The sequence below is a fragment of the Xenopus laevis genome, chromosome 3L (genome assembly GCF_017654675.1).
Source record: "Xenopus laevis strain J_2021 chromosome 3L, Xenopus_laevis_v10.1, whole genome shotgun sequence".
Taxonomy (NCBI): Eukaryota; Metazoa; Chordata; class Amphibia; order Anura; family Pipidae; genus Xenopus; species Xenopus laevis.
In genome coordinates this window covers 90,057,616-90,078,640 of record NC_054375.1, presented here as the reverse complement: position 1 = coordinate 90,078,640, position 21,025 = coordinate 90,057,616, and the positions used below count along the sequence as shown (strand labels likewise).

At 42.7% G+C, this 21,025-nt stretch overlaps 1 protein-coding gene and 1 long non-coding RNA gene across 5 annotated transcripts in view; one reads left to right on the top strand and one right to left on the bottom strand.

Annotated features, from left to right (window-relative positions):
* LOC121401519 overlaps positions 1 to 21,025 on the top strand; it is a 301,118-nt gene that overhangs the window by 54,634 nt on the left and 225,459 nt on the right. For all 3 annotated transcript variants that reach the window (XR_005966307.1, XR_005966308.1, XR_005966306.1), the window contains one exon: positions 17,174 to 17,305. This is a non-coding gene — a long non-coding RNA (uncharacterized LOC121401519). The remainder of the gene's footprint in view (positions 1 to 17,173; positions 17,306 to 21,025) is intronic.
* The window catches only part of prkcq.L (protein kinase C theta L homeolog), a 64,702-nt gene that overhangs the window by 20,759 nt on the left and 22,918 nt on the right, over positions 1 to 21,025 (bottom strand). For both annotated transcript variants that reach the window (XM_041586569.1, XM_018252752.2), the window contains 5 exons: positions 17,140 to 17,339; positions 16,436 to 16,496; positions 1,867 to 2,026; positions 1,309 to 1,340; positions 1,138 to 1,223 (listed from right to left, as the gene is read on the bottom strand). In XM_041586569.1, the coding sequence (XP_041442503.1) occupies positions 1,138 to 1,223; positions 1,309 to 1,340; positions 1,867 to 2,026; positions 16,436 to 16,496; positions 17,140 to 17,339 (539 nt within the window). The remainder of the gene's footprint in view (positions 1 to 1,137; positions 1,224 to 1,308; positions 1,341 to 1,866; positions 2,027 to 16,435; positions 16,497 to 17,139; positions 17,340 to 21,025) is intronic.

Below are 21,025 nucleotides of genomic sequence, written 5' to 3'. Positions count from 1 at the left end.
GAAATAACATATACTGAGCTGAAAAAATGTAGAAACATTATCCTCAATGTAACACTATTCCTATGAACATTACAAAATGTTTTCATCAGAAAAGTGTCTAAAGGAAAGCAACCTTTCCTTTAGGTTTCTTATCTGACAAACTCAACATCTAAGTGGAGATTTCTGCATATTAAATGTAAAAGGCATTTTACTAGATGCCAAAAACATTGTTTACTTGTCTACAGAATACAAGGCCAATAAATATGAGCATTTCATGGGCCCAGGCTACTGTCCTACCATTTTACTGCCCCGTCTGTGGTAATTTTGATGTAGAGCAATCTCAAATTGTAGGTCTTTTCATCCATCTTTAAGCACTTTCTGTGGCTCTAGGTACTCATCAATTAACTTTGTGGAACCTGCTCGAGGGCACCTATCAAGAGGCAGTCAGACCTGAGATTCCTGCACTTAAACATTTCATCCATGGCTGGAAATATTATCTTTCTACAAAAACTGTGGACCAAAATACAAACCAGCTTTACTGGTTCTGAAATAGAAGTTGTACTAGGGATAGGAACTGAGTAAGTGAAATGACTCCGCAGCTGTGACTTCATTATACCCCATGAGTTGAATGTGTAAAAATATATTTGTCATTATTAGTGAAATTACTCAGAAATGCCTTTGGTGAAGTTATCATTCATCTTTGGTCTCATTCTCATATTATCTCAAACTTGGTGGAATACTCTTAGGGTAAGGCCACACTAAGCGATAGCGCGGCGATTTGACTCGCCGCGACTATTCGCCGCGACTTTTAATCCTCAATCGCTGGCGAAACTTTGGCGCTGGCGTCTATGGGGAATCGCTGCGTAAAAACACACGCGGCGATCTTTTTTCTATTGTCGCTCGAAATCGCCTCGCTAGGCGATTTCGAGCGACAATAGAAAAAAGATCGCCGCGTGTGTTTTTACGCTGGCGATTTTGCGCGATTTCCCATAGACGCCAGCGCCAAAGTTTCGCCAGCGATTGAGGATTAAAAGTCGCGGCGAATAGTCGCGGCGAGTCAAATCGCCGCGCTATCGCTTAGTGTGGCCTTACCCTTAATTTGCTTTAATTTTACTAATCAATCCAATTAGACCATACAAGCCATAGATAGTTACATACCACCGTTTCTTTGCTGTTGACTGCAGACCCTGTGCATTTTGCTATGACTTTATCAATGCATTTCTTGTGGATTGCTGCATTACACTCTGTGTACAAAAAAAAATAAAAGTGAAAAGTTGTTTGTTCACTAAACTCGGATTACTGAACAACACAAAAAAACTGTGTCCTTACGTCTGCATTGGTATCCTTGTTTGTTAAGTCCCCTGGAAAAGGTAAAAAGAGAGTATATTTATTAGGTGTAATACCATGTATTGTGAAAAAGGCTTCATACAGTGCCAACTTATATTTCTTAATTATAGTTCTTTATTTTAGGTTGAGTAAATTATATATTAAAAAAATGAGGGCAGACGGGATGGACAACACGTAGTACAGCAAACTGAATGTAAAAGCTCACCAGATACATTGTTGGGCCTAAACCTTAAGATTGTGGAGACATCCTCCAACATCCTACAATTCTAATTCTTATTCCCCCATGCGGCTATCCTATTCCTACACTAGAAAACCTTTTGTATTATAACATATACTGTACTTTTTCAATATAATTATCATATAACCTTGTAATATGAGGATATATTAAACTACCTTTATCCTATGAAAAGTATTTGCTCTATGCTTTTGTGACATATATTAACTCATTATAATTGTTTAGATACAAGATCTTTGAATGTATATATTTGAATGTTGTGTCATTGACAATAAAGTAAAATAGATAAATATATGGTACACTACCAAACAAATTCATGGCAAACTGAACAAAAAGTTGGTTGGGGAAAGAAAGTGGCTGTAAATTCATGACACTTGACTTGGTGAACTTTGGCCTGTTTCATAGCCCCACGTCGCTGATGTAAAGCAAACTGATTGGCGTCATCTTCAAAGTGCTCCTTAGGATCTGTACAAAAGACAGAAAGGAAATTGGCTTCATATTTAATCTTATTGGTCTCACCTATTGTACAGAAAGTGAACATTTGGGTAGTAACTGTCCAGGGCAAAAATCAGTAAATATATAAACAACTCAATCTGTTTAACACTTTCACTGGTATCCATTGGCATGGCCTATGTTCCTTCTGTCCTTCATTCTTCTATTTTACATGATTCCAGACAAGCTTGCTGTAACGTTCAGTATCCCACAACCCAGAGTAAACCCCAATGTCCCGGGCTCGGCTCACGCTTCGGCCTATAACCGCCGCCTTTCACGTCGGGTGGGGCCCTCCGCTACTTGGATGCCGCCAGGACTTAATAGTGAGGAGACTGAGGGAAGAAATCTGGGCGAGCAAGGGAACTTAATGTAAAGGTTATCAAAGTCCAGGGACGGGCCGAGTTGAAACCAATCTGGAATGCAGTACAAAATCGGTAAGCAAAAGAGTAATCGAGGTCACAGGCCAGGTCAGCAACTAACAGGGTAGAAGTACAGAACGGAATCCAAAGAGTAGTCAGGAACAAGCCAAAGGGTCAGGGCAGGCGGAAGTCAAACAGGAATCAGGAATAGCCAAAGGTCACAACAGAATTCACAGAAATAATCGCACCCAGGAACAGTATACAGAACCTACGTTGGGCAAGGCACAAAAGGACTGCTGGCCATTTAAAGATTTGAATTTGGCGCCATTGGATGCTGGCGAATCAGCGCCAGCGTGACTATCCCTTTAATTCCGACGCTCCATAGGAGCCGGCGCCTGAGGCCTAACCGCATCGGCGGCGGGGAAGTGAGACGGGCGTCCCCGTCGAGGGGGCGGCAGGCATCCCTGCCGTCCCCTAGGTAAGTATCTTACATTACCCCCCCCTCCAGAGGGGGCCACTGGACCCTTAGGTTTGTTTGGAAATTTAGAATTTAGAAACTGTCTCACCAACCTATCCGCCATAACATCAGAGGCGAAAACCCAGGATCTCTCCTCAGGACCATAACCCTTCCAATGAACCAGATATTGGAGTTTACCCCTAGAGATACGAGAGTCAATCAACCTGTGAACCAAGAATTCAGATTGACCCTCAACAGAAATAGGAGGAGGAGGAGAATTCTGACGTACCACTCTAGCAGGTCTCAACAGAGATACATGGAAAGAATTAAAAATCTTGAGTTCAGGAGGAAGATTTAACCTGAAAGTACATGGGTGGATAACACCAGATATAGAAAAAGGACCAATAAATTTGGGACCCAGTTTGGCTGAAGGGACTTTCAGAGAAATGTTTTTGGAGGACCGCCAAACCTTGTCACCAACCTGATACACAGGAGAATCTCTCCGATGTTTGTCTGAAGCCTTCTTCTGAGCAGCTACTGCAGAAGATAAGGACTTCTGAACCTCCTGCCAAGTCTTAGAAAAATCTTCCACAAAGGAATTAACAGCAGGAAGATCACATGAACCTGAGAATGAAAAAACTCTGGGATGAAGACCAAACACAGTGAAAAAAGGGGATTTTCCAGTGGAGGAATGAATGGCATTGTTATAGGCAAATTCAGCCCACGAAAGAAAATTAACCCAAAGTGCCTGATTGCAGGAGACATAACATCTAAGATATTGTTCCAGAGTCTGATTTGTCCTCTGTCTGACCATTGGTCTGGGGATGATATGCAGAAGAGAAAGACAAATCAGTACCCATTAATGAACAAAATGCCCGCCAGAATTTGGACACAAATTGAACCCCCCTATCAGACACAATATTGAGAGGAGCCCCGTGAAACTTAAATATATGGACAATGAAAAGTTCAGCTAGAGTCTTGGCAGAGGGAAGGGTAGAAAGAGGAATAAAATGAGACATTTTACTAAAACGGTCCACCACTACCCAGATAACAGTATGCCCATTCGATGGAGGTAATTCTACAATGAAATCCATGGATATATGAGTCCAAGGTCTCTCAGGAATAGGAAGTGACTGCAGCAACCCTTGAGGTAAAGATCTAGATGGCTTAGATCGTTGGCAGACTGGGCATGACTCAATATATTTGGCAACGTCTTGTCTTAAAGTCGGCCACCAGAGAGTACGAGACAACAAATCGCAAGTCTTCGCACAACCCGGATGACCAGCCACTTTAGAATCACGAGTCTCGTGAAAGACTGCTTCACGTAAATTACTAGGAACAAATAACTTGCCCACTGGAATATCAGGAGGGGAATCTACCTGGGCATTCGACAAGGAGGTAGAGAGATCCGGACTCAAGGCTGCCACAATCACCTCCTTAGGAACAATAGGGACAGGTTCCAAATCCTCCCTAGGCTTGGAGACAAAGCTTCTAGAAAGGGCATCTGCTTTCAGATTCCTTTCAGCAGGCCTGTAGGTGATGAGAAAATTAAAAGAGAAAAACAATGACCACCTGGCTTGACGAGGATTTAACCGTTTAGCAGATTCTATGTACAACAGATTTTTATGATCTGTGAACACAGAAACCGTATGCTTGGCACCCTCAAGGAGATGTCTCCATTCCTAAAATGCTAATTTAATGGCCAATAATTCCCTATTGCCAATATCGTAGTTGACCTCAGCAGAGGAAAATTTTTTTGAGAAAAAGGCACATGGGTGAATTTTACCGGAGACAGGATGTCGTTGAGATAATACTGCTCCGGCACCGATCTCAGACGCATCAACCTCAACAATAAAAGGCAAAGATGAGTCTGGATGCCGGAGAACTGGAGCAGAAATGAAGGCCTCTTTTAAGAGACCAAAGGCCTCAACAGCCTCAGCAGACCAAATACTAGGGTCAACCCCTTTCTTAGTTAAGGCAGTAATTGGGGCCACCAATTTGGAAAAATTCAGAATGAATTGCCTATAATAATTAGCGAACCCTAGAAATCTCTGGATCGCTTTCAAAGAAAAAGGTTGTGCCCACTGCTGAATTGCTTGGACTTTAGTGGGCTCCATCTCAAGACCAGTTTGGGAAATAATATATCCAAGGAAAGGTACAGCAGAGACTTCGAAGAGACATTTCTCAAGCTTAGCATACAAATGATTCTGCCTTAACCTGGATAGAACCTCCCGAACATGGGCACGATGGGAAAACAAATTCGAAGAAAAAATTAGAATGTCGTCTAAATACACCGACAAACCGACCCAAAAGGTCATGGAATATATCGTTAACCAGTTCTTGAAAAACAGCGGGAGCATTACACAGACCAAATGGCATTACCAAGTATTCATAATGCCCATCTCGGGTATTAAAAGCGGTCTTCCACTCGTCCCCCTCCCTTATCCTGATTAGATTATAGGCACCCTTAGATCCAATTTGGAAAAAATAACAGCCCCCTTCACTCTATCAGAGAGTTCAGAGATTAAAGGGAGAGGGTAACGATTCTTGACCGTGATCTTATTTAACCCTCTATAATCGATACAGGGTCTAAGAGTCCCATCCTTCTTCTTGACAAAAAAAAAACCCAGCCCCCGCAGGGGAAGAAGAAGGTCTAATGAACCCCCGCTCCAAATTCTCTTTAATATATTCTTCCATGGCTAAAGACTCAGGGAGAGAAAGAGGATATGTCCTACCCTTGGGAGGAGAAGACCCAGACAATAATTCAATGGCACAGTCATAGGGTCTATGGGGGGGGTAAGGATTCAGCTGCTTTTTTACAGAAAACATCGGAAAAAGCGGCATAACAAGGAGGAAGACTCTTTAAAGAAGTAGCGGCCAGGGTCTGGACAGACTTAACACAAGAATACATACATGCAGGACTCCATTTCAAGATTTTACCAGAGGGCCAATCAACCTGGGGATTATGACCTTGTAACTAGGGAAGGCCTAAAATGACTGGGGTCTGTGGGCACTCGGTAATGAAAAATGAAAGGGATTCAAAATGATCGGAAATGGACATGTGAATAACCTTAGATTGGGTAGATACTAGTCCGGAACCCAAAGATCTACCATCAATGGCGGATAATCTGAAAGATGGAACCTGTGGTTCCCAGGGAATACCATGTTTTTGAATAAACCCAAAATCCAAAAAATTACCCGCTGCCCCAGAATCCAAAAAAGCAGAGCTCTGCACACAACCACTGTCCCAACTCAAAAGAACCGGAATTAAAATTTGAGAAGATTGGGGAGTAGAAACGACATCACCCAAGCAAGACTCCCCAGACCTGCTTAGGTTCTGTCGTTTCCCGGCCTTTTGGGACAGGTGTTGCGAAAGTGCCCCCTATCCCCACAGTACATACATAACCCATTATTCCTCCTACGAACCCTCTCCTCGGAAGAGAGACGGGTAGAACCAATCTGCATAGGTTCTTCTAAAGATCTAGGAAAGACTTGTGGGGTGTTAAAGACATTTACAGAAGGAGGTGTAACATAGGTAACCTGCTCCTCCTGGAGTCTCTCTCTATGCCTTCGATCAATCTGGATAGCCAGATGCATGAGAGAATCCAGAGAAGACTGTGTGGGAAAATTTACAAGACTATCTTTAATAGGGATGTAGCGAACGTCGGAAAAAAAGTTCGCGAACATATTCGCGAACTTGCGTCAAAAATGCGAACGGTTCGCGAACGTCGCGAACCCCATAGACTTCAATGGGAAGGCGAATTTTAAAAGCTAGAAAAGACATTTCTGGCCAGAAAAATGATTTTAAAGTTGTTTAAAGGGTGCAACGACCTGGACAGTGGCATGCCAGAGGGGGATCAAGGGCAAAAATGTATCGGAAAAATACATTGTTGACACAGCGCTGCGTTTTGTGCTGTAAAGGGCAGAAATCACACTACATTTCTAAACCTGTGTAATAAAATGCTTTAAAACATCCGGCGTCTACATGTAAAGGTTACAGCCTGTTCACACGCAAAGACGAAACGCGGCGCTTACTGCAACGCAAAAAAACGCAAAGAGCTTTAATGAATGATACCGTCAAGTGAGCAAATGATAGTTGTTAATTACTAGTTGAGCTTGTCACCTCCAGGATGTTCGTCCTGTTGGTGGCAATATTTCTGTAGTGGTGTGTTTAGCAGTCACCGTGCTTGTGCGCACGTGCACGGTCAGGCAGAGGTAATTCAATGTACAGTGAAGTGAACCAAAAAACACTGATTCTGCAGTGTGGGCCCAGTTTTGGTCTACTTTATTGATCACCTGCGGTGACCATAAAAGATGCGATTTTGCCACTGTTGCAGAACCCTGAAAAATTAGGCATGTGTACTTTCCTGAAAAATTATGTTTTTTTTGTCGCAGCCACTGAACCAGAAGGCCAGAAACAATATGCCATATAAATGCTGAAAATATTCTTTTTTTTTTGTCGCAGCCACTGCAGCACAGAGGCCAGAAAAAATATGCCATATAAATGCTGAAAATATTCATTTATTTTTGTCGCAGCCACTGCAGCACAGAGGCCAGGAAAAATATGCCATATAAATGCTGAAAATATTCATTTATTTTTGTCGCAGCCACTGAAGCACAGAGGCCAGAAACAATATGCCATATAAATGCTGAAAATATTCATTTTTTTTTGTCACAGCCACTGAAGCACAGAGGCCAGAAAAAATATGCCATATAAATGCTGAAAATATTCATTTATTTTTGTCGCAGCCACTGAAGCACAGAGGCCAGAAACAATATGCCATATAAATGCTGAAAATATTCATTTTTTTTTGTCACAGCCACTGCAGCACAGAGGCCAGAAAAAATATGCCATACAAATGATGAAAATATTCATTTATTTTTGTCGCAGCCACTGAAGCACAGAGGCCAGAAACAATATGCCATATAAATGCTGAAAATATTCATTTATTTTTGTCGCAGCCACTGAAGCACAGAGGCCAGAAACAATATGCCATATAAATGCTGAAAATATTCATTTTTTTTTGTCGCAGCCACTGAAGCACAGAGGCCAGAAAAACTCAGGATTTACCTGGATTCAAATTAAACCAGTAGGGTTTGCACCCTAGTTTGTAACGGTGGTGGAGGGAGGAGGACGCTAAAGGACAGCTGTGTGTGGAGTCATGAGGCGTGCAGAGAAGGACAGCTGCATGGGGAGTCAGAAACTCAGAACAAGTCTTCCGGCGTGCAGTAACCCTCCGAGATCCACCCCTCATTCATTTTAATAAAGGTCAGGTAATCCACACTTTTGTGACCTAGGCGAGTTCTCTTCTCAGTAGGGATGTAGCGAACTGTTCGCCCGCGAACTAGTTCGCGCGAACTTCGACCGTTCGCGTCCGCCGAATGTTCGCGAACGTTTGGGAACGGTCGCAGTTTGAGTTCGCGTTCGATCGTTCGACCATTCGACCATTCGAATTCCTTCGACCGCTAAAAATCGAACGATTTCCATTCGTTCGAACGATTGTAAGCATTCGATCCAATGAAAAGCATTCGATCGAATGGCTTCGATCGTTCGATTCGAATGAAAATCCTTCGATCGAACGATTAAAATCCTTCGATCGTTCGAATCGAACGATTAAAATCCTTCGATCGTTCGAATCGAACGATTAAAATCCTTCGATCGTTCGAATCGAACGATTTTAGCGGTGTTCGAAGTTCGCGAACTGTTCGCGAACGTTCGCATTTTTTGCCGGTGTTCGCGAACGGCGTTCGCGAACACCAAATCGGCAGTTCGCTACATCCCTACTTCTCAGTTACAATCCCTCCTGCTGCACTGAAGGTCCTTTCTGAGAGGACACTTGAGGCGGGGCAAGACAAGAGGTTCATGGCAAATTGTGACAGCTCTGGCCACAGATCAAGCCTGCGCACCCAGTAGTCCAGGGGTTCATCGATCCTCAGAGTGTCGATATCTGCAGTTAATGCCAGGTAGTCCGCTACCTGCCGGTTGAGGCGTTCTTTGAGGGTGGATCCAGAAGGGTTCTGGCGCTGCCTTGGACAAAAAAACATTTGCATGTCTGACGTTACAGAGTGGCCAAAGTGCTTTGTCCTTGCAGGTGCGCTCGTGGCAGGATTACTGGCACCTCTGCCCCTGGAATGTTGATGAGTTCCTGAAGTGACATCACCCTTAAAAGCATTGTACAACATGTTTTGCAGGCTGGTTTGTAAATGCAGCATCCTTTCAGACTTGTGGTATGTTGGTAACATTTCTGCCACTTTATGCTTGTACCGAGGGTCTAGTAGAGTCGCGACCCAGTACAGGTCCTTCTCCTTAAGCCTCTTGATACGGGGGTCCTTCAACAGGCATGACAGCATGAAAGACCCCATTCTCACAAGGTTGGATGCAGAGGTATCCATCTCCGCTTCCTCGTTATCAAGGACTGTATCATCCACGGTCTCCTCCCCCCAGCCACGTACAAGACCAGGGGTCCCCAAAAGGTCACCATTAGCCCCCTGTGAAGCCTGCTCCTGTTGGTCCTCCTCCTCCACAAAGCCACCTTCCTCCTCTGACTCCACTTCTGACACCTCTCCCTGCGTTGCAGCAGGTGCCTGGGTTCGTTCTGGTGATTCCGACCAGAAATCGTGCGCTTCCTGCTCCTCGTCATGCTGGTCTACAGCCTCATCTGTCACTCGTCGCACGGCACGCTCCAGGAAGAAAGCAAAGGGTATTAGGTCGCTGATGGTGCCTTCGGTGCGACTGACCATGTTTGTAACCTCTTCAAAAGGGCGCATGAGCCTGCAGGCATCGCGCATAAGCACCCAGTAACGGGGGAAAAAAATCCCCAGCTCTGCAGATCCAGTCCTACCACCCAGTTCAAACAGGTATTCGTTGACGGCTCTTTGTTGTTGCAGCAGACGTTCCAACATGAGGAGCGTTGAATTCCAGCGAGTCTGGCTGTCGCAAATCAAACGCCTGACTGGCATGTTGTACCGCTGCTGAATGTCAGCAAGGCATGCCATGGCTGTATAGGAACGTCTGAAATGGGCCGACACCTTCCTGGACTGCCTGAGAACATCCTGGAATCCTGGGTACTTTGAGACAAAACGTTGGACTATTAAATTCAGAACATGTGCCATGCAGGGCACATGTGTTAAATTGCCCAGTCTCAGTGCTGCCAACAGATTGCTTCCATTGTCACACACCACTTTTCCGATCTTCAGTTGGTGTGGGGTCAGCCACCGATCGGCCTGTGACTGCAGAGATGACAGGAGTACAGATCCGGTATGGTTTCTGCTTTCCAGGCACTGCTTTTCCAAGACAGCATGACAACGGCGTACCTGGCACGTCGCATAGCCTAGGGGGAGCTGGGGGTGCACAGGTGTGGAGGAGGAGGACCCAGCAGCAGAGGAGGAAGAAGAGGAAGAAGACGAGGTAGAGAGCGAAGGAGGAGTAGAGGTGGTGGCAGAACCGCGTGCAATCCGTGGCGGTGACACCAACTCCACTGTCGTTGTTGAGCCACACATTCCCTGCTTCCCAGCCATTACCAAGTTCACCCAGTGGGCAGTGTAGGTGACATACCTGCCCTGACCATGCTTGGAGGACCATGCGTCAGTAGTCATATGGACCTTTGGCCCAACACTAAGTGACAGAGATGCGGTGACTTGGCTCTGCACATGGTGGTACAGGTGTGGTATTCCCTTTTTTGAAAAAAAATTGCGGCTGGGTACCTTCCACTGCGGTGTCCCAATTGCTACAAATATGCGGAAGGCCTCAGAGTCCACCAGCTGGTATGGTAAAAGCTGGCGGGCTAAGAGTGCAGACAAGCCAGCTGTCAGACGCCGGGCAAGGGGGTGACTCGCAGACATTGGCTTCTTACGCTCAAACATGGCCCTCACAGAAACTTGGCTGGGGGCAGATGACTGGGAATGGGAACTGGTGGTCAAGGTGGAAGGCGGAGTGGAGGGTGGTTCAGACGGGTCAAGGACAGCAGAGGTAGAGCAGTAAGATGCTGGACCAGAAGGAGGGTGGCTTTTAGTTTGCCTGTTGCCTTTGAGGTGTTGCTCCCAAAGTGCTTTGTGCTTGCCGTTCATGTGCCTTCGCATAGAAGTTGTACCTATGTGGCTGTTGGGCTTCCCAAGACTCAGTTTCTGACTCCACTCATTGCAAATTACAACGCTTTTGTCAGAGGCACACACATTAAAAAAATCCCACACTGCTGACCTTTTTGAAGCTGGCAATCTGGCGGTAACAGTAGAAGTTGGCGGCGTTGGCGGCAATGGCGGGTGCGTTGGCCGGCTGACCACAGGTGCCGATACATGTTGTTGCCCTACTGTTCCCTGCGAGCTGTCCTCCCTGCTTCTTCCAAGTCTTATTCTCTTTCTGCCTCTCTGACTCTCCATCTCTCCATCTGAACTATCCTCCTCTTGCTCTCTTCTACTGGGCACCCACAAAACATCAATCTCCTCATCATCATTCTCCTCAGATGCATCAATTTCTTCTGACAGCTCACAGAAGGAAGCAGCAGCGGGGACCTCCTCATCACTCATTATGTCCATCTCTGTTGTGTTCTCTGCCAGAATTAAATCTGGTGTAACGTCCTCATCTCCTTCATCTTCTTCTGCCAATAATGGTTGCGCATCACTCAGTTCAAGAAACTCATGTGAAAATAACTCCTCTGACTCCAGTGAAGAAGGGGCGCCGGTGGTGGAGGAAGTGTTACGTGGGGTGGCCATAGCAGTGGAGGATGAGGATGTTGTGGTAAAGTTAGAAACTGTAGAGGATGGGGTGTGCTGTGTAAGCCAGTCAACTACCTCTTCAGCATTTTGGGAGTTCAGGGTCATTGCCTTTTTAAAACTGGGCAATTTCCTAGGGCCACAGGATAGCATAGCAGCACGGCCCCTAGTGCCTCTGCGTGGCGGCCTGCCTTTGCCTGGCATTATTTTTAAAACAAAAACAACAACAACAACTCAGGTGGTGTTTCTGGAGACGGTATTATTATTGATATTTAGACAGAATGTGAACAAGCTCACACAGCTAAGTGGCAGTGGTTTGAAGAACACACTGGGCAAATAATGCCTGCAAGGTCAACGTATACACTACAGCAGTGGTGGATACGGAATATATTATTGCTGCTTGAAAAACGTCACTCAGGTGGTGTTTCTGGAGACGGTATTATTATTGATATTTAGACAGAATGTGAACAAGCTCACACAGCTAAGTGGCAGTGGTTTGAAGAACACACTGGGCAAATAATGCCTGCAAGGTCAACGTATACACTACAGCAGTGGTGGATACGGAATATATTATTGCTGCTTGAAAAACGTCACTCAGGTGCTGTTTCTGGAGACGGTATTATTATTGATATTTAGACAGAATGTGAATAAGCTCACACAGCTAAGTGGCAGTGGTTTGAAGAACACACTGGGCAAATAATGCCTGCAAGGTCAACGTATACACTACAGCAGTGGTGGATACGGAATATATTATTGCTGCTTGAAAAACGTCACTCAGGTGGTGTTTCTGGAGACGGTATTATTATTGATATTTAGACAGAATGTGAACAAGCTCACACAGCTAAGTGGCAGTGGTTTGAAGAACACACTGGGCAAATAATGCCTGCAAGGTCAACGTATACACTACAGCAGTGGTGGATACGGAATATATTATTGCTGCTTGAAAAACGTCACTCAGGTGGTGTTTCTGGAGACGGTATTATTATTGATATTTAGACAGAATGTGAACAAGCTCACATAGCTAAGTGGCAGTGGTTTGAAGAACACACTGGGCAAATAATGCCTGCAAGGTCAACGTATACACTACAGCAGTGGTGGATACGGAATATATTATTGCTGCTTGAAAAACGTCACTCAGGTGCTGTTTCTGGAGACGGTATTATTATTGATATTTAGACAGAATGTGAACAAGCTCACACAGCTAAGTGGCAGTGGTTTGAAGAACACACTGGGCAAATAATGCCTGCAAGGTCAACGTATACACTACAGCAGTGGTGGATACGGAATATATTATTGCTGCTTGAAAAACGTCACTCAGGTGCTGTTTCTAGAGACGGTATTATTATTGATATTTAGACAGAATGTGAACAAGCTTACACAGCTAGATGGCAGTTGTTTGAAAATGAAGAACACACTGGGCAAATAATGCCTACAAGTGCACTACTATTGGTGCACTACTATGAAGAACAGCAAACAGCACTGTACACGTTAAAGAACAGTAAGATAAGTAAAATAAAAAAAAATTATATGTATATTAAAAAAAAAATTCTCGGGTTGGTGCTGCTGAACTACTAGGAGCAGCACAGTAGCACACCAGTCCCACTCCCCAACACTGCTAGACTAATAGCACTGGGCTCTTATAGTAGCAACTAGCAAAGTAAAAAAACAAAAAAGAAAATAAAAGCAGTCCTTACAAGGACTATTGGGTTATTACAGCAGTCAGCAGATGAGATCAGAAGAGATCAGTGCCCACAGCAGGCAGCTACATACAGAGCACTGCAGTAGAAGGTAGATTACTAGCCAGCAAAGCTACCTAACCTAAAATGTCCCTCAAATCCCTGCAGACTTCTGTCCCTCCAATACAGAGCAGTATCAAGTAGATTACTAGCCAGCAAACTTACTATCAACTGTCCCTCAAATCAGTGAAATCACTAACAGCTCTCTCCCTACACTAGCTCTTCCAAGCACACACAGGCAGAATGAAAAAACGCTGCAGGGCTTCAGTTTATATATGGAAGGGGAGTGGTCCAGGGGGTGTGGGGGTGGTCCAGGAGGGAGAGCTTCCTGATTGGCTGCCATGTATCTGCTGGTCTGGGGTGAGAGGGCAAAAATAAGCGCCAGGTAAGGCGAACCCAAAATGGCGAACGTCGCGCGACGTGCGCGAACATTCGGCGAGCGCGAACAGTCGATGTTCGCGCGAACAAGTTCGCCAGCGAACAGTCCGCGACATCCCTAATCTTTAATGGCCGGAGCCAGACCAACCCTGAATTGACTCATAAGAGCCGTATCATTCCAGCCCGTCTCTACCGCCCAACGGCGGAATTCAGTACAATAATCCTCTGCCCGCCGCTTGCCTTGTTTAAGAGCACGTATGGCTGTGTCGGCAGAAGCGGCACGATCAGGATCATCATAAATTATAGCCATAGCATTAAAGAAAGCCTCTAAAGAGTGCCGGGCTGGATCCCTTCGAGACAAACTAAATGCCCAGAGCTGGGCATCACCCTGTAAGAGCGTAACTACAAAATTCACCCTAGATTCTTCAGTAGGGAAAGAATAGGGTAAAAAACTGAAATGTAGTTTACATGCCTCTTGAAAAGTAAAAAACTTACTTCGATCCCCAGCAAACTTTTCGGGGAAAGAAACCTTGGGCTCATGGAAGGTACTACCCGTAGGTGGAGGTAGAGAGGTGCTTGCCTGAGGAGTAGTATTGCTCGGACCAGGAACAGGCTGTTGCTGCATCATGTCAAGTCTGGAAGAAAGACCGTGAAGACATTGCACAATATAGTCTTGCTTGTCCTCTTGTTCACCAAGCCTCTGTAGAAGATTCGCCAGAATCGCTTCCGAAGGAGTGGTGGAAGCAGTAGCTTCAGCTGGCTCCATCTTCTTAGTTTATGGGCCCAACGTAATGTAATGTTCAGTATCCCACAACCCAGAGTAAACCCCAATGTCCCGGGCTCGGCTCACGCTTCGGCCTATAACCGCCGCCTTTCACGTCGGGTGGGGCCCTCCGCTACTCGGATGCCGCCAGGACTTAATAGTGAGGAGACTGAGGGAAGAACTCTGGGCGAGCAAGGGAACTTAACGTAAAGGTTATCAAAGTCCAGGAACGGGCCGAGTCGAAACCAATCGGGAATGCAGTACAAAATCGGTAAGCAAAAGAGTAATCGAGGTCACAGGCCAGGTCAGCAACTAACAGGGTAGAAGTACAGAACGGAATCCAAAGAGTAGTCAGGAACAAGCCAAAGGGTCAGGGCAGGCGGAAGTCAAACAGGAATCAGGAATAGCCAAAGGTCACAACAGGAATCACAGAAATAATCGCACCCAGGAACAGTATACAGAACCTACGTTGGGCAAGGCACAAAAGGACTGCTGGCCATTTAAAGATTTGAATTTGGCGCCACTGGATGCTGGCGAATCAGCGCCTGCGCAATCGCGCCAGCGTGACTATCCCTTTAATTCCGGCGCATGCGCGCCGCGCGCTCCATAGGAGCCGGCGCCTGAGGCCTAGCCGCATCGGCGGCTGGGAAGTGAGACGGGCGTCCCCGTCGAGGGGGCGGCAGGCGTCCCTGCCGTCCCCTAGGTAAGTATCTTACACTTGCCACAAGGGAAAGCAAAGGACTTTGGATCGGTTAAATTGCCCTGCATGGTGGCCAAACATGAGAAAAGACATCAAAGACTATTCTGTGTAGTCTTCTAGTCTTATTCAAAGCCAGTCACTCCTTCCCTTGTGGTCTCCTGCAAGCTTTGCCAGTCTCCTATTTATCTTGAACTCACCTAGCCATGGATTTCATTGTTGAATTATCACTTTTCAAAAGTAACACAGTTATATGGGTTGCAATGGAACGAAAGACAGCAAGATGCCAACTTTTGACAGAATTGCGTTTGACAGAGGTTTATTTACAAATTTTACTCATCACTGTATGGGACGATCAGTATCACCCTCCAGTTTTGTTTTTCTGCCTATAATCCTCAGTTAAAGTGAGCTGATGAGCAGATTAACAAAGAGTTGTTTCTCTTAGCCAAGATAATTGTCTGACCTTTTTCCTTGGGTGGAGTTTACCTATATTAATGTCTCTCATGCATCTACTAGAAGGTCATGACTGATATGTTTTTATGATTAGCATCCCCTGTCTTTCCCCAAGGATTTCTCATTTGTGATGTCCCAGCTGCCAGTGACTGTATTGCCCACATACAGTATCTGTCATTTGGAATTCCACTAAAGTTAATCTGAAGAAAATATCTCTTACACAGAGCAGCTACTCAATAGGTAATTGAAAATGTATCTTTAGTACTCTAGGCAATGTTTGGCTTTCTACCAAGAGCATTCATTTCAGAATTCCCTCTACAGAACTGACTCCCAATTATTGCTGTTTAGCTCCAGTTTCCCAAGAAATGACAATTCCTTATGTGTTCCACTTGTCATTAGTTAAACCTTGATTTCTAACCATATTTCCTTAATATTAAAAAAGATTGTGGATTTGTCTTTTGCAACGTCAGTAGCTTTGTAGATAATAAGATAAATGGCATTAGTTCAATGAAAGGGACAACAAACAAACAAACAATCTCTGGGCTTAGAATGCTACAGAATGGGCTATGTTCTTGAAGAATACCTTCTCAAAAAGATAATAGAGTTTGAGGAGAACTGCAATAAATATATTTCTTTATCAATTCAAAAACAGAAATGTATGTATTAATGCAAAAGGATGCCATAGCTGTATGGAACACTTAAAACTTGATCCAGTTAGTTGTTCAAATCTAAAATTTCAACTGGTGCCCATTGGTCATTATGACTGTAACTTCAGTATTAAGAGAGAGACTCATCATTCATTCATTAATTTAAAAATCATTTTAACTTGCCTGTTTGTTCCAGGAAGTATCTTGCATTAACTATCATTCTGCCTTGTGGCTTCAGTTCTATCTGCAAGTAAAAGAAAAAGTAACACATTTCCAAAAACAAAATTCTATTTTATAAAAAAAAAGTATTTAAAAGTATTTATAGTCAAATTTTTCGAGTTTTTGGCATTCAGACTTTAATAAATAACCCCCTAGACTAAGGGGCTGTTTTATAAAGGCTTGTTAAATGTTTTTAGTGCTAAATGTAATTAATTTTGCAATTATTTTGTTTTTTTGCTTTGCTGGCAAAAAAACCCAATAAATCTGAAAATACTCCAGTTGAGATCATGTCGAAAATACTCCTGTTGAGATCATGTAGAAGTCAATGACAGAGGTCCCTTGAACTATTTGAATGTTGTTTTTGCCTTCATGATTTTAGGTTTTAAGGTAGTTTTCCCTTGAAAACTCGATCAATTCAAGTTTTTTTTTGTTGATAACTCGATCAATTTGAGTATTCAAGTTCCCCCCCCCCGATTGCATTCAATTCTAGTTTTTTTACATTCATGTGAGTATTCACAAACTTGAATTTTGATAAATAACCCCCTATGTGTTTATCCACATGACTTTTTTTTTTTAAAACTAGAATAGCTGTGGAACCTTACCCTGCTTTGCAGTTATGTCCTGTTACTTGTCATCCTTTGCATTCATTTTCTTTATATTGTACTTACCCAAATCTCTATTTTTCCATTGTTCTTTTTACAGCGTTCTGCCAGCGAGTTCAATTCTACAGTGGTTTCTGAGACCACCCCTCCTGGTTTGCCCTTTACAATGATGTGCATCACCCTTCCTTTGTTAATATGGGCATCAAAGGTGCTGTCCCACGGAGGATACATGGTAGGTTTCTTTTGGATGAGCACTTTCCCATTTTCTGTGTGCAAACAGAAATATAAAAACCACCAACCACACAAAATCATAGAAATCATCAACACACAAATCAAAAAGATTCTGTCTTGCTTTTTTCCAGTTAAAGTAACAGTAACACCAAAAAATGAAAATGTTTTAAAGTAATGAAAATATAATGTACTGTTGTCCTGCACTGGGAGTTTAGTATCACAATAGCATTTGAATGACTACCCCCATTTCTACACAGCAGCTTATTTATATAAATAATACGTGTGTTTCTAAGGCAAACACAGCAGTTTTACCAATGCAGGGCAACACTGTATTATATTTTTATTACTCTATAACATTTTCATTTTTTGTTACTGTTCCTTTAAGTATACATTTTTGGTTAACCCAAGTCATAGATGCTGGGTAAGTGACATGGCTGCTCAAAAATCCTTTTCTAGTTTAGGGTAACTTGATTGTCTCTTGACCACAAAATAGGCCATAAAATTAAAGAGCAATTTAGATGGAAATTTCTTAGTATGGATTACTGATCTAATGTAGAAACCATGGTACATTTAAAATGTAAACTTCATGTAACACAATTCCATTATATAGAGCAAAACAACACTGTGGACACCTTGGGGTCCTAGGAGAACATATTTTCATGAAAGGTAACTAATGGACACATGCATTGGTTAGATAAAGAATATATTTCATAGACAGATTCAAAGTAGAGAAGAAGAGATAGTTGTATTGGTCCCAAAAGAGTAAACTGTACAATTGGATATAGTAAATTTACCTTTTCAAGTGAAGGAAATTAAGTCATTAAGGATTTGCACAAAATCCATCTCTAGGAATCAAAACCATTGTTAACAAGAGTCACAGGCCAATTATGTAACTACTTTCAAAGGTGACTTAAACAGCTGTGATACTGACTGTAGTGATATTATTTTCAAAGTATCAAAAACAGAACACACAGTATATCTGCCAATAATAATAGTGTAATAATAGTCCATAAAAAGTACAATGGTAAAAGCAAAAAATTAGAACATGGAGACAAATCGCCTATGCCGACAACAATAGGGACAAGGGTTATTCCTGAAAAAAATGATAGAGGGGATTTTCTAGAAAAGTTTAATGGCTGGCAATTACAAAAAAAATCTAACTTTTATTAAGGACACACAAAATCCTAACATGTTTTGAATCCAAAAAGGCACTTTATCTTGCTTCAATCCGTGACTGCTTTCTGCTTTAGTTTTCTAAAATGTTCTGCTTTCCTGCTATATACAGTACAACAATAGTTTTGCGCTTGGCCCTTTGTTTGCACTTTCTCTCTACTGGAGAGAAAAGTGCACCAGCATTGACTGGCGAATTGGCAACTAATACAGCTCTGTAAAAACTAAGAATGCTTATGGGCTCTCTGATAAGTGGTTGAGGCTATCAATGTAGGTATGAAGGGAAGCAGGACAATTTTATTCCTTATGCTACATTGTACCTCCTGGACTTATTAAAGAATGATGTTTTATTGAAATGCTCAGAATGAAACTGAAGATGTTAATTAGATGAGGTAGACTGTTACCATAAGTAGCTTCGTTGGCAAGACCATTAAAATGTTAATATCTCAGGGAAAATGCCACAAATCCATTATAAGACAGGAAAGTACAACATTATCAGATCATCTAGTGGATGTGGCAAGAGCTCAGAGTCCAAACACATTTTGTTTGATTTATTGACTCCGGGACACTGGGGCCTTTATTAATATGCAACAATGCAGAACAATGCTATAAAATGATGATAAACATGATATGCTTAGTGCAATCAAATAATGTCATTTAATTACTGCAATAATATTATTCACCCCATAAATGCTTGTATCACACACTAGTTTATACAACCTATACAGTATATGCATACTCTTTATACAGATCTAAGATGTGAGGCCTACTTCCTGATGTAAAACTAATGCCTATTCAAATGTTCAAAAGTTAGAGATACAAAATAATTTTTATATAAATGCTGCAAATTCTATCCTTCAACATAACTACAAGTTGTTTACTGTATGTGCATGGATTGCAAATTTGTGTAACTAGCACATTTCCGTTAAACTGAGAATGGTTCACTTATATTTCACACAAGGGAATGTTCCAACAGAGCCAATATTGAAACTCAAAAATGCTTCTTTATGACTCAGTATATTTTGCACTGGAAAGTTAACGCAGGTCGGAACTTTCTTTGTACAAGTGCTTATTTATTTCAAAATGGTGGTTGTTTTCATATAGAAAAGCAAACCAGCAGCTGAGTAAATATGAATGACACAAGAACTACTACTATACTACTATATTTATACAGTATGTAATATAATTGTCATAATTTTGTTTATTCTATTCTGCAACTATTGTTTTATATGAATAACCATAAAATAGAACAGCTGCACAGAAATATGGGGCTAAATTAATAATAGAGCACAAGATCATAAATATAGACTGGAAAGATTTACACTGCCACTAATCTGGCTCCTCTGCTGGATTTACCAATAATAATGGAGCCCATATCTATTGATATGCCACAAATGAACAGTAATTGCTTGGAAACTCACCAAACCTCACAACACTTAAGAATTGGAAATTGGCCTACTAGTATTACAGATCTGTTTGGTGAAAATTAAAGCAATGAGATTATTGGGATTACTGATGCTGCAGTGGTGAAGGAAGAAGGTGACCTGGCAGGCCCGGACTGGCAATCTGCTGTAAAATAGCAATAGACAGCTGCTATTTATTAGGCTGATAGGAGGCTGTTTTGCTCTTGCATACCTCTGTGTACCTGAAATTCCAGGGCCTATTTTGATTCTCAGTACAGACATGGGACCTGGCCTGCAAAAGTGTGTGTTTTTATGCATATACTATGATACCCATTTATTGGCAATAATTTTCAGATTACAGTGGAGGAACAAGAAATTGGACAGTGCAGTCACATTGTTTGAGCCAAACTTTGTATTGCCATTTAGCAAACATTAATTTACAATTTTATACAAAATTATAACCCTTCAATAAAATAATCATCCTCAGTCCCTCTGAAACTCCAAAGGGTCTCATTTACAAAAGGAGGGACAATATGTGTAGTGCTTACTAAATATGCATCCTGATTTTCATAGGGTTTTTGAGCAGTGTATTGTTTTGGGTAGCCAAGGATGAGTAGAGTATAACAGTGCTTTATTAGCAGAGACTCATGCAGGCATTACACAACAGTAATTTTCACTTTTAAGTTGGCAGGAAGTATGCAGCACAGTGACATCTACAGGCCATTTGTATAAACACCACATATCCCCCCTATAGTAGGAAAGCATTTGGACAACTATAATAAACAGCAAAAATTAACCAGTATGCATTTTAACACAATATTATACATTCTTCACATAACAAAGTCCTTGGTCCATGCAGGTAGTTTTCTGATTCTCTCAGGACACCTTATAGGTTCACTTTCTTCAGGCCTATTGCAGTTGACATCAGGAGTAGGAACACGTCCTTCATCAAATGGAGCTTCTCCAAAGTCATATCTAACAGGAGCAAGATGACTTGCATTCCATATGCGACCATCAGACAGTTCATATGTGTATGGTCCTCGCTGGCGTCTCACTTCAAGTGGTGTAGTAAATTTAGATTGTCCTTGTTTCAGTATTCCTGGTTTCTTAATTCTGACTAAAGATCCAGGCTGGAAGTGTACTTTTCT